The 13919-nt window shown below is 47.2% G+C and overlaps 1 protein-coding gene across 2 annotated transcripts; it reads right to left on the bottom strand.

Annotated features, from left to right (window-relative positions):
• Positions 1-1109: 1109 nt before the first annotated feature.
• Positions 1110-3731, bottom strand: LOC120640801 (protein MHF1 homolog). 2 transcript variants are annotated; one of them, XM_039916716.1, is made up of 4 exons: positions 3479-3723; positions 3292-3363; positions 1624-1704; positions 1110-1378 (listed from the first exon to the last, which is right to left on the bottom strand). In XM_039916716.1, the coding sequence occupies exons 1-4, from the start codon at positions 3645-3647 to the stop codon at positions 1248-1250; spliced, it is 453 nt and encodes a 150-aa protein (XP_039772650.1). In that variant the 5' UTR covers positions 3648-3723; the 3' UTR covers positions 1110-1247. The 2 variants fall into 2 exon arrangements, with proteins under 2 accessions (XP_039772650.1, XP_039772651.1); XM_039916717.1 differs by lacking the exon at positions 3292-3363 and having other exon boundaries at positions 3479-3731.
• Positions 3732-13919: the final 10188 nt, after the last annotated feature.

Here is a 13919-nt window from a genome sequence, read left to right as displayed (position 1 = left end):
TTGATCGGCTTCGCTGTTGATCGTGCTTCCGTGTCCTCATCCAATGTTGAGAAAAAATTAATAACTGACTCCGTTTTTATTAGGCTGGTTTTAAGTCAAATTTTATCTAATTTTGATTAAGTCTGTAGAAAAATATCGCAACAACTATACTAACCAACATATGCATTATCATATATATATTTCATTGTGAATTCAATAAAACAAATTTAGTATTATAAATATTATTTTCTTTCTATAAATTTGATCAAAGTTAGTCAATTTTATTAAGGACAAACCTAACAATAAAAACAGAGGGAGTATATATGTCATAATAAAATGTCCCAATCTGACAGATATATGAGGAGCTTTTTAACCGAGCCGGAAGAGTATCATAGTGATGACACTCCTCTCACATTCCATTACACTCCCTTCTCTCTTTCTTCTGTTATATCAACAAATTTAATGCTCATAACATTCCTATTGAAATTGGCACGAGCTATTGGAGATATCACACGAGCATCGATTAATAGCACCTTCGATGGGACTATAGCAGAGAACAAGAGCAGAAATCATATCATAGTATGGTTATGCTACAGTGTAGATACGAGGGTATCGATCCACCTATTGGGTTCGAAAATCATGTATCTGCGCTTAGCTTACACATAAGCGAAAATTTTCAATAAGTGTGTTGATCATATGTTTGTATAGTGGTGTGTGCGTATACACATCATCAGATCATCTTAAGTGAAAGAAAACAAAACTTTCAAAAGAGCTCGAAACAGACTTCTTTTTGGTGTTCAACTGATGTGATCATGTGAAAGAAAACAAAACTTTCAAAAGAGCTCGAAACAGGGTTTTTTTTTTTTTTTTTGCATTTACCCCTCCTCGCCTAGCACACATCCTTAAATACCGAAAACGGGGGGGGGGGGGGGGGGGGGGGGGGCAGCGCTCACAGGCCTCCAGTTAGGGTTACAGTGATCAAGGCGACGCACAAGCAGAATTTGACGCAAGTCAGATCATTAATCTTTAAATCTTTAAAGAATGGTCGTCACGGACGGGATCACATGCATAGATTTCCCCGTCTTCCCAGCGTGACGATCTCCACTCCCTATCCCGTCCGAAGAAAACCCTGACCCAATCCAACCTGATCGATACTTGTTCAGTTGACTAGTTGAGAAGGCAAAGTGTCAGAAACAGTATGTACAATATCAGTCAGTTCTAGCGCTTGTGCGGCCTTCCCCTTTAGCCAACATAACGGTTACATGGAATCAGACGTCTATCACCCTCTCATCCTTTTTTGATGATTTCTTTCGCTTCCTCTCGCTGCTGGCAGGCTCCTTTCCCTTCAGTTCTTGAGAGAAGGTCCGCAGAATGCCCATAAGGTGCTCATTCCTGTGAGCTGGAGTTATACACCAAAGATCACATTGAAAAAGTTTACTGAGAGGACCAAAATGAGGGACAATTTTCTACACATCCCATAAATTGAAGGCGAAAAAATTAGCTAGTGAGATGGAGTACTAGGAAAAGAGAGCGCAAAGCTAGTTCAAACAAGCCTAAACAAAATAATATGTACTTTTAAGAAGCCAAAAATTTGTTTTTGCCCCCTGCATTCCTGAATCAGCAGAACAGGATACTGTCAAGTACCTGTGAGTATAACATCATCCATCTTGATGGTCTTGCGACCGGCATGCTGTGCAAACAACTCTGCATCCTTAGCCAGCTGCTCTGCAACATAGCACGAAAGACGTTAACTGGAAAACCAATATAGTTCCCACAGGCACAAATCTAACGAGAGCCAGAACCATTGTTCTCTCTAAAAGGAGTGGTGAAGCAATGCAATTTACAGTAGCCACTTAGCTAGCAAGTGCCATGCTTCAGATGTGTTGCTTTTCAATTAAATGTATTTCTTCGCTGACCCAATGCATCTACTTCACCATCACTGCAGTTCAACAGTTTTCACTGCAAGTGTGCTCAACTATGCTTTCCGTCTGGATATAGTGTGTCAATCCAATAGTATGAAGTTTGCACTTTGCAGACAAAATGTGGGGCGATCTTCAATGAGATTTGTCGTAACTAAACTCATTGATGCTTGTAATATGGATAAACAGGTGTGTTTCTGTCCACAACACGAGCAGGTATCACATTTAACAAGTATAGTGTACATTGATAGAGGAGCTCGACAGTGATACATAAAATTAATAGTTATAATGCAATGGATTTGAGCGTTTTGGGTACAATTTTTGAAACCAGTATCAAATACGGGTATGAGTATGACACCTATTCTGGAGTATCAGGTGATTTAGGATTGAGTCATTTCCTTGTTTTTTTTTCTATAGAGATTAGAGGTTGCAAGTGGGCTTACAAACTCTTAGTGTCCAAACTAGAACTGATGCTAAAGATATTGATGAAGAAAGGTTGCGCAAAACTCTTCTATGGAGGCATGTTAGATTACTTCAGAAAAACTACACCTCCGGAGGAAGCAAAATCAGAATGACATTTTTGTGGTTACATTATCCCTGGAAGCTATTTTCGAGTGAGAGCACATTTGTTTAAGGAGCCAGATAAAGGCACATCAATATGTTCTGCTGTGACACGATAGATACTTGAGGAACTTTGCAAGGAAGATGCTTCAGCTAAAGCAGCTGAAACAAGCTCACAGAATAGGAGTGTTCCCATGCTAGCACTCTCAGGCTCACCCACTCCTTCAAGTCCAGGCCAACAAAGAAGAAAAAGCATTTAGGAATTTTGGAGAGTTTCCATGTTGAACTTCAACAAAAGGCTGAGAATGTTCTACACTGGAGGTTCGCCATTCTATTTCTTTTCCTCATTCTCAAATATCAAGTTCCAATTCTAGTTACAGCTTGATTCTTAGCTGCTAACAGCTAACATGATTAATCTATTTGTGACTTGCAGGTATTCCTTTCAACTTGGAAAGAAACCCAAATTGTCGAGCCTCATACTCCTTTCTTGCAAACCATGAGAATAATGTAAACTTACAGGCATCCAGAAGAAATCATTCATATTCTCTCCAACACCAACTATATGCTAATAAACTTGTGGTAAACACTGAGAATAATGTAAATGAACCGCTGAACTCCTTCAGCGCATTTTCGTTTCGAGAACCAATCTAAAAATTACCAACTTTACTGCAGCAGTCAACTCGGTAGCCTAACCAACTTTATATTGGCAAGAGGTTCATAATAACAGTTGTTAATGGCACAACGCAATGTAACCGAAGAGAAAGATAACGTGCACAAGTGGTTACTGGTTACGAAAGCAAATGCGGGGGAGGTAGGGTTCTGGGCGAAGAACCTGCGCTCTTGTATGCCAAATCGGCGACGCAGGCAACAACGGGGTCGGCGACCGTCATCCCCGCCTTCTTCCCTGCGCAAACGGCGCACCAAAAGTCAAGATGAGGAATTTTACCGGACCCCAACCCACAAGAACAAGAAGCCCACCAGGCCGCGGATCGAAGGAATGGATGCTATGCATATGCTACCTTCGGCGGTGGCGATGCTGATGACGGCGAGGCGGAGGCGGTCGCGGAGGAGTTCAGCCTCGGCCTCAGCAGCCTCGTACCGCTCGGCCTCGCCGCCGCTGTCGCCGGCGAGCGCGGCGTCGGTGTCGTCGGCGAGGGCCTCCATATCCATGTCCATGTCCATGTCCATGACGGAGAGCTCCCACAACAAGGCCTCAAGCAGCAATGGCGGCTGGAGCAGTTGGGTTGGGCGGATTTGGAGGCGATGACGACAGCAGGGCAGGTAGCTGCTTCGTGTTGCTGATTGGGCCGCACAGTGGGCTACGAGATTGGACCTACAAGAAACAAAGGCTTGAGATTGGGCCAAGATAAAGATGAATTGTTTTCATTGTTGACAAACATAAGTCAAGTGAATAGATCATTCTTTTTTTGAGTGTCAAATTGCTTGACTGGGTGTGTAGTATATTTAGTTGTTCCCAACCATTCCATTTCTATACGATGCAGCATTGATCCAGAGGGAGGAGGTGGGGCATTAACAGGTTTAGTCAAAACTGCCCCTAGTGCATAGTTCCCTTTTTCCTTTCATAGCCAGGGAATAACATGATTTTTTTTATACAATATCGTATTGTAATCTCAATTATTTTTCCAAAAGGCAACAGAGAACGAATCGTGCAAGAAAATAAAAGGAGGCCTTCTTTTAGGTCTTTAACTGTAGGCCTCAGGTGTACCCATCATTATCGGGACAATATCATCATTTAAGCTGAACTGAGAGAGAAAACAATAGTTTTCTATTATTTTCTTAGACAATGGAATAAATATAATACGATGCATAACTAAGCTGATTGATGTGCACCTATTTTAGCGGATATAACTTAATTGCTACAACTCTAGCTACTTAACATGCAACAGTAATACGTCCACTAGACCAATCTCACTGTATAGTTTCATTACACAGGTATCAGATTGAGAACTTGGTAACCGAGTTGGATAAGTGTGTAGGATGAAACTGTTTTTTCATCTCATAAAACTCTTTCTTTTCTCTCCTTATAATTAATGATCTTGCCATGTTAGCAAAATTTGCTGATTTGGCATAAAATTTTATGCCTACGAAACTCCCTAAAACTAACCTTTAGGCATAATTAAGCACATATCCCTGGTGAGCATCAGCATGCCATCATCCTTACACAAGACGAACGGTGTTATGTCATCGTCAAAGCCGATAGGGATTCTCACATGGCACAGATACAGGATAGCACCACGATCGCGCTGTAGTGGTGGTATGGACGTGCATGCGGTGATCAGTGGCCTTTTTTAATTTAAGCACATCAATGCAAATGTGGATGGACCGAAAGGGAAGCCCACTACTATTTATGAAAGGGAGAAGTTAATAATGCAGAGATTAACAAATACTTGTAGTGTTATTCAGTAGAGGCCCATCCTTTTTCTCTACTCTCCTTCAATCCAAGATCAATAATACTTATCGTTTTGCGGCTTTCAAGTTTTGGCTCCGGCCAGTTAAGTGCCATTTATTTAGCCTTTTTTTAGCATATAGTAGAATATTGTAATAAATATGGAAATTTTGCACAAAAAAAAAGCGTCTTGGTGACACTGAAACTGAAGTGGCAGCATAGAATTCTGCAATTAAGGAGCCTCTTTTCTGTCTAAAGCTAGCAATTCTGCTTAAAAGAAACAAAGAGGAGCTTTATATATATTGTTATACAGAACAAACTTTGTATACTATATCCTTTAGTATTGTAAGAGTGGCTCATCAGCTCGTCTGCTAGCAAATTTAGAGCCCTTTTTTATTTGTAGAAATGCTTAATTATGCACCAAGTATATTATTCCACGAGTTGTCAGGCCCGCCCTACACACAGTTCTTTAATTTTTAGATCCACTCTGATGTTTTGGATGGCTACGCTAATCCACCTGCCCCTAGCGTGGGCTGTGGGGTACCCACGAGCTAGCGGGATGATCCCTAAAGCACTCGCACATTCTAATTAATCTTTGTCTTCGTTGTTGTGAGCAAGCAGGAATCAAATCTTTGTGACGCCACAGCGCGGCAATGCATGACACGCTTCCAAGTGCCATGCACTGCCCACTTGTATTCGAGAATTTTTTGTCCCACGTCGATGGGAGGATAAAGTGTGTACTTGGATGAGTAAATTATTTGCTTATTATCCAAAAACACAATACATATAGACCACTGTGTTAAGATAACAAGATAGTAGTACTACCTCCCTAATAACATACTAATGAATAGTACCAATCTTGTGTATACAGGAGATGTACCAAAGGCCGGTTACCACTAATTATCATTTGGGATATGCTAATCAGTGGTACGCATTAGATGCCTTTTTAGAACATTAAAAATAGGTGGCATGACAAGGACTGAAAACAAACATCCTTGCAACGCGAACAATTAAAAAATATACAGACCATCTGTTTCGGTTTGATAATTCGTCTACGTTGACTATAGGCAAAATAGCCATTTTGGTCCCACTATATAACCAATGCAAATTATATTGTCAACACCATTTCTTTTGCTGAGTACTCCTACATATCAATGCAACGCCCATAGCTGAGTAATTGACCGTGGGAGGTAGTATCCATCATCTACCAAGCAACCTATCCCCTCTCAGTAGCTGGTCGAGGTCCCATCATGATCCTATTGGTCATTCGATGGGATGAGTACCAAGACATCTATCTATCCGGTCATGGCTCTCCTAGTCTCCTATGTCCTATGGGGGAAGTAAAGCATCTCTGTAGCTAGACGTCCATACCACAGGGGTTGTAATCTCTTCTAGTGGCTGAAAGGGCGGTGGCCCCTTTGGTCACACAAAGGAGAGGAGCTAGGGTCCCCATGGGGGAGGACGACATGAAAGCTACACTCAAAGAAATTTAACAAGTGGGAGAGACGGCCTCCCTCAAGTCACACCTTATACGGAGGCCGGTGCACCATCTGACCATGACTGTACTCCAGCGATTTTCGATCATTCTTTTTTTTTCCTTTCGGCTTTTATATATAGTAGCTCTCACATAACAATTAATATATTTTTTTTGCTCAGTTTCCTTATTTTAGAAGAATTTTAGCTGTCTATAAATTTATGCGCCAAGGTGGAGCCACGAAATATGCAATAAAGCATGAAAGAAAGCAGCTCAAGTGACTGGGACGTGGGTACATTTATTGTGCATAGTTTGTTGAATGATAGAGAGAAATTAGTACATGTAAGGAACATGGCACCATTTATGCCATTTCGAGTGATTTTGGTGATCGAATGACAACACAACACTTGGACTAATATGATCGTTAAGATGACCATTCTCAGATTTTTAGGTTCAAGTGATGACAAAGAGAAAGAGAAGATAGGCGTAGCAAGGCCCGAAGGGCCGCCCCTACGGGGATTCCGCTACCCGGTTAGCGGACGGGGGTCGAGGGAGCCAAGTCAGCCTATAGGCACCGGTTGAACCGACGGTCCAAGAAAGGGCATCGGTGCATTGGGCGTACTGTGTACCAGAGACGTTGTCAAGTGCCCAGAAGAAGTTTCTTCAGCACCGGTTCAACCGATGGTGCATCGTAGTATTGCGTCGGTGCATTGACGTCAGCAGAAGAGAAGAAGGCTGTGAGTGACCGGTTTAACCGACGGGCAAGCATCGGTTCAACCGGTGGTCACTGTGTCAGCAGTTAGAAGTTCAACGGCTACTTCGTGTCTTAGAGTGACCGGATGAACCGACGCTACCCCTGCCAGAGGCATCGGTTCATCCGGTGATACGCAGATTTTCAGCTGACCGTTGGTACAACGGCTACAAGACTTGGTGGCCTATATATACGCCTCACCCCGGCCATTTGAAGCTTGCTGGAGTTGCTGGACATCCCACACACACCCAAGAACATCTCCAAGCCATATAAAAGCATCAAGATCATATCCTTAGCCTTTAGCACACTTTGAGAGTGTTGTGTAAAGGATTAGCTCTTAGTGAGTGAGATTGCAAGGCTTCGAGCCTTTGTGCTGTGGTTCATTAGTGAACCAAAACAAGAGCTTAGTGCGCCGGCACCTTGGAGCGTGAAGCTCGCCGGCAACGTCATCGACCTTCCGACTTGGTGTGGAGCGGCGACGACATCTTTGTGCGGGGGACGTGGAGACCCTCATCCTTTGTGGAGAAGCTCCTTAGTGGAACCCGGGGCCAAGGTGACCGTGATTGTGTTCACGGAAGAGACTTGGTGGCCGAGTAGCAATACTCTTAGTGAGTGCTACGACAACATGGATGTAGGTGTGCCTTTGTGGCTAACCGAACCACGGTATAAACACCCGCGTCAAGAGTTTGCTATCTCCTATCCCGCTCTTTAAGCTTCCGCATTTCATACTAGCATTTTGAGTGCATTTACTTTCATAAAATAGTTTCTTGATAGGAAAGGCTATATGTTGCTAAACTCTTTTGGGATAGGGGTTTCACACTAGAACAACCTAGTTGCACATCTAGATAGCATGTTTTAGTTTAAGTTTTGTGCAAACTAGTTGGAGCCATAGGTCTAAGTTTTTATTAGTGCCTAATTCACCTCCTCCCCCTCTTAGGCTAGAGCACCCGATCACTTTCAGTACTCCAAAGGAATGAATGGTTCTTGTTGTCCTTAATTATGGGCAGAGTTGTATGCCCAGCCTATGCTCGATTTAGAGTCTAGTCCCCTCTGTGGGCTGGGAACAAAATCCGAGCCCTTGTGAGTTTACAAAGTAGTGCAGCAAGCATGGTTTCTTTGGTAACATTCAACTATGTTTTGTATGATCAAGTATTATCGTCTAGAAAACACGTTTGCGTAGTATTAAATATTAATTTACTCGACCAAATTTATTGAGGATCCAAATAACTATTCAAAATGTGATATTTAGAGTTTTCCAAGCGATTTGTTAATTTCAATACTATTTCAGCTTCAGGCCATGATGCCTCATCGTTGCTGCGTCGTCCCCTTGACCCAATCCAATTTCTGGTCAAAGGCCTAAAAGCGAGTGGTGACAACGGTTGAGTGTTCAAGGGGTGAAGATTCCATATTTGAAGGGTAAATACCTGACATACGACATTTGCTAAGAGTTGTAAAATAGATTTATTATATAAAAATATGGTTTTTAGGTAAAATTAGCCAGATATTTTGAATCGGTTCGTGACGTACATGCCTTGCGCCAAGATTCTCCTCACTTTGAGCTCATAACTCCCAAAATATCACATTTCTGAGATGAAAATTCTCGTATATCAGACTCTCCTTCTTTACCCATGCACTCTATAAACTTCCGCTGGACGGCTACATATATACTACTCTATCCGTTCCAAACTATATGTCGTTTTGATATTTATAGATGTATCAACTTGGTTATGTATCCAGATATATGTGTATATCTATATGCATAAAAAAATTATGGATCAAGAAAAGCTAAAATAAACTGTAATTTGGGAGTAGATGATTAATTTCCGGATCACCGGGCGACGCAGCCGTCCCTGTTCAAAATCTCGGCGTCGGGAGAGGGCGTCCCTCACACGATCCCACCAAGAAAGCAACGGGACCAGGCCGATCTGATGGGACAAGAACGAAATCCCGCGAAAGGAACCCCCCCTCCCCACCCGGGGCTCCCGATCGTCCTTGCGATCCATCCCATCGGATCGTCTCGTCTGCTTCCCATCCTCGACGCAACCGCGGCCGGTGGATCACGTCCATGCCTAAATCTTGCGTGCGTGTACGTACGGGACCCTCCACTCCAAGGTTCGATTGATCGGTTTAGCCGCCATAATCAAGGCACGTGCGAGGTTTCAGGGTTGTCATTTCTCTGTTGTTCAAGTGCTGATCTGATCCTCATCAAAAAAAAAAAAGAAGTGCTGATCTGATCTCTGATCCTGGTCTGACAAGACGCGTCTCTGCTGATACTCACGCAGGGCATGACGACACTCGTTTTCTTTTGTTTTTTAATTTACAAAGGAAACTTTGATCAGACCCGAAATGAACAGGCTAGGGCACTGACTTGTATTCGGGGAAAAAAATCCTTTTTTCCTTGCATAATTAATTTTACTGAGAAAAAAACAGAATCATCTTACAATTAGTCGCGACGTTGTCCTTAACAGCGACCTGGTTGCCTTATCCGCAGCCAAGTCATCATCCGTTCGTCCCCTCCGCTGGCAGTTCCAGCTGCGCAAGTAATCAGCATTTTCAATATGGAGTAGTGTATGCGCGTGGTCAGTTACAGTGACAGCAATGTACACCGAGCACTGCAGTATTGGCGCACCACTGTGTCCATATGGGGGTGCCTAAAGGACCAAAATTTGCTAATCTCTAAGAAATCTTGGAATTCCGGAGGGGTGCCCCCACATCGATGTACTGGGCTTCGCCCCTGCACGGTACCCTTGCAGTAGGATTTTAGCGCAAAAAATCCCGCAGCGGCGATACGTAAAAGGCACGGTATCATCCCATATCAACCTCCCCGTGCAAAATCTGCCACGGGTCGAGGAGCAACGCCACGTATCGACTTGGCGCGGGCCCACACACCGGCGCGCCATCCCAACGACCTGCGCGGTGGAGGAGCTCGAAGAGAGAGAGGCCTCGCCGCCTCTGCTCCGCTGCGAGGAGCCGCCGCGAGGGGAGGGACGAGGGGGCGCTGGCGCGAGTGGGAGACGGCGGAGGGGCGCGGAAGGAAGAGGGGGGACGAGGGGCGCCAGCGCGGCGTCGAGGAAGAGTAGGCCGGAGCTCCACCGCCGCCGCTGGGGTTGCTCCTCCTCGCGAGCGGGGTCCTCCTCCTCGGGACGGGGAGCGGAGACCCGCACATTCGCGCCGCCTGCGAGGAAGACGAGGAGGCGGGTGGCGGCCCGTGCAAGGCTCCGCCGCCAGAGACGGCGAGGAGGTGCGGCGGAGGGAGCAGGGCGCTCGAGCAGAGCCGAGCTGCCCGTTCCGCCGCTGCGCTCGCCCGGCTCGCCTTGCCGCCGCGCCCGCCCCGCCCCGTCTCGCCACGTGGCCGTGCGCACGCTACCCCGCAGCTCCCTCCCCCCGCGCATCCGCCTGGAAGCCACCCCAGGCCCGCGCTCTGCCTCTGGCGGCCGGCGGAGGGAGGAGGAGGGAGAGGGCGGCTCCGCGCAGCGAGGTGGGCTCCCAACCGGCCCACACTGCTCCCGCCTCCATGGCGCCGCGCCGGCCGCCCCGCGTGCCCGCCGTCGTCCCGCGGCCGTGCTCCGCCCGTGCCATAAGCCGGCGGCAGCGGAGGAGCGCGGCATGGAGGATAGCGTTCCCACTGCCGCGTGGGGGTGGAGGAGCACCGGCCCGCGCGCCATGGCCCCGAGCCCGTCGCCATGGCAGTGCGCAGCCGGGCGGAGCAAGGCACGATGAGCAAGCCGGAGTGCGGCCCCGCGCGGGCCGTGTACGCCCTAGGAGCAGGGCCTTCTCGCGGGGGAGCTCGATCCCGCGGCGGCGGAGGCCGGAGGAGGATGCGGCGGCAGAGGAGGTGGCCGATAGCGGTGGCCGGGGAAGGAGGGGCGCAGTGGATGAGGGAGAGAGGAGGGAGGGAGAGAGAGAGAGGCGGCGAGGGAGAGACCGAGAGAGAGAGGGGAGGGAGGGCGGGGGGTAAAAAAGAGAAAAGAATTATGACATGTGGGCCTCACGTTCTGGTAGTTGGTATTGACGGTGGGTGAGTACCGCAAGCAGGGATTCAAGGAACCCCTGTTTAGAGATTCTGCCAGGGGATGAACATATTGCAACCTCTTGCAATAGCTTGTGAGAGAACAAAAAACACACGAAGGATTTTTACCCAGGTTTAGGCCTTCCGGAGGATAACAACCCTACGTCCTGCTTGCTTGTATATCTCTCAGTGGAGTGTGAATCAGAGAGTACAAGGACCGAGCTCATGCATCAGCTCTCTAGTCTATTTTGGGGGAGAAAAAGCCGTCCCCTTTTCTTGCCCCGGGTCACCTCTTTTATAGCTCAAGAGGGATCCCACATTAGGCTGCGTACAAAAAACATATGAGGTGTCCTCCTCAGGCGACGTGTCCTTCATGCATGGGTTTCTTCCTTTAATACTTGCAGGTGCATGCACCATCCTCCACATTTACTTGAGTACGGTAGGGACTTATTATCACCTTGTAGCCCGTGCAGCAAGTGGGTGAGATAGAGAGAGAGAAGCCTTTAATGGGCATGCTCCTCCTACTTTAATGGGCATGCACTCCGGGGTGCATCCCGTGATGCATGTAGATGGGCATGCTCTTCGCATGCATCTTGGGGTGCATGGCATATGCACCCCGGGGTGCCCATATCTCCTCTATTGTGGGCATGCATGCATGCATGCACCTTCCCACGGCGAGAGGGAGAGAGATAGAGTGAGAGAGAGCACATGGTGTGTCCATCTCTATATGTCACGTCATGTCTTGTCTCTAGGGAGAGTCTTATCTCTTTATGCCATGTCTTGTCTCTAGGGACGTGGGGTCTGGCGGGCCCATCTTGCAGGTTACTTCTTCGTGCGCCTCGTCAGTCAAGCCTCTCCATGAGTCGTCTGCTAAGGGTACCCCCGTTCCCTGTACGCTGACAGAAGCCCCCGGGCCCATGCTTTATTGTATACCCTGAAGATCAAGTGTGGGGCCAATTTTTTCTCGGTGGTTGGTGCCTCCAATGCTACTCTCTTTTCAGCACAACATTTGGAGCAAAGGGACAAAGAGTCAAAGTGCGCGGGTTTTGGTTTCGCGCATTGCGGTGGATCTTGCGAGGGTGGAGCTCTCGTGGCTGTGGGCAAAGCTCATGCGGGGGTGGAGCTCGCGCTGCGCACGCGCGAGGAGCCTCACGGCGACGGGCGGAGCGCTTGCAGCGGCGAGTGGAGCGACCGAAGTCGGCTTTGCCACCAGAGCGGGCTTTGGTGCGACCGGAGTCAGCTTGGTGCGACCGGATTCGGCTTTGTGCGACCGGAGTCGGCTTTGCCGCCAGAGCCGGCTTTAGTGCGACCGGAGTCGGCTTTGTGCGACGGTGATTGGCTTATTGCAACCTATGTCGGCTAAGTGCGACGGTGGTTGGCTTACTGCAATCGGTGTCGGCTTTGTGTGACGATGGCTGGCTTATTGCAACCGGTATCATCTTAGTGGGACGGTGGTTGGCTTATTGCGACCGGTGTCGGCTTTGTGCGACGGTGGCTGGCTTATTGCAATCGGTGTCGGCTTAGTGCGACGGTTGTTGGCTTATTGCGACTGGTGTCGGCTTTGCCGCCGGAGCGCGCCACCGGAGTTGACTTGGTGCGACCGGAGTCGGCTTTCCACGGGCCATCGGAGTGGACTTGGTGCGACCGAAGTCGGCTTTCCGCCGGAGCGGGCTACCGGAGTGGGCTTGGTGCGACCGGGGTTTCCACTTCGCCTGCCGGTTGTCCCTCGCAACAGTTTCATGTAGTTTGCCTTTGCAATCTGCATTCTTTCATCAAGAGAAAGAAATAAAATTTTTCTTTGTGGGATCTTGGGGATCCCAACCGCAGTCTTGGCCTTAGTGTGATAAGAACCTTTTCTTTTCTGTTAAGTGCTTATCCCGGGGCAACCACTTGTTCACTATTTGAGCCCCCATGCCGCAAGGAGGAGTGGTAGGAGCGTAGAGTTCTCGACAGGCAACCGATCCCGGGGTCCGACGACCAAGTAGGGAGTCGAGGTTGGCCGAGAAGAGCCTGTGAGCCCCCAGCCAACATACCATCCCGGGCAGAGTTATTCTTTCATGATGCTAAATTGTCACAGAATAGTCCAAATAATACCGATCAAGTGCACTAATCAACCATTTAAGCTTAATCCTCAGTTATTGCACTCAACCAGTACACCCAGACTGCCTGCTGTAACCAGGATCGATTACACGGTAACTCTGACCAAAAGACGAGCACATGTGATTACAAGCAAAAGCAGAGTTTAAAATAATTCACAAACAGAGGTTAACACAGGCTTCCGAAATAATTCACAATAAAGTTTTACAATCTAGGGTTACATTTCAAACATCAGAGTTCAAACACAGTGAAAAGTACAACAAGTTTGAAACAAGCTTCGAAAATACAATACGGTAGATAATGTTGATGACAAAAGACGAGCTTCACATCTTGCCCACTGATGTGTGGCTCACCTGCCTGCACTTCACGGAGAAGACGGAACCACCTCGACCGTCCAACCCGGAGGTAGAGGTTGACCAATCCAAGATGCGCAAATCTCCTCAAAGTCTTCTGTAACACAGCCTGCTCAGAAGGATTGCAACCAAAACCCTGAGTACTCTAATACTCAGCAAGGCTTACCCGACTATTGGTATATACTTAGCCGACTCCTAAATATGCAAGGCTTTTGGCTCTGGAGTTCTTTTGCTGAAAAGTATCGATTGAGGATAAGTAAGATCAGATTCTAGCTGAATTGAGTCGCTTTCAATGGTTTCAGTCGGAACTCTAAGGCACTTTTTGAGTTGTGATACATGGAAAATGTTATGAATTGCAGAAAGATTTCC

The sequence above is a fragment of the Panicum virgatum genome, chromosome 7K (assembly GCF_016808335.1).
Source record: "Panicum virgatum strain AP13 chromosome 7K, P.virgatum_v5, whole genome shotgun sequence".
In the NCBI taxonomy this organism is placed as follows: Eukaryota; Viridiplantae; Streptophyta; class Magnoliopsida; order Poales; family Poaceae; genus Panicum; species Panicum virgatum.
Note: the sequence above shows the minus strand (reverse complement) of the source record. Positions and strands in the feature narration are given on the sequence as shown.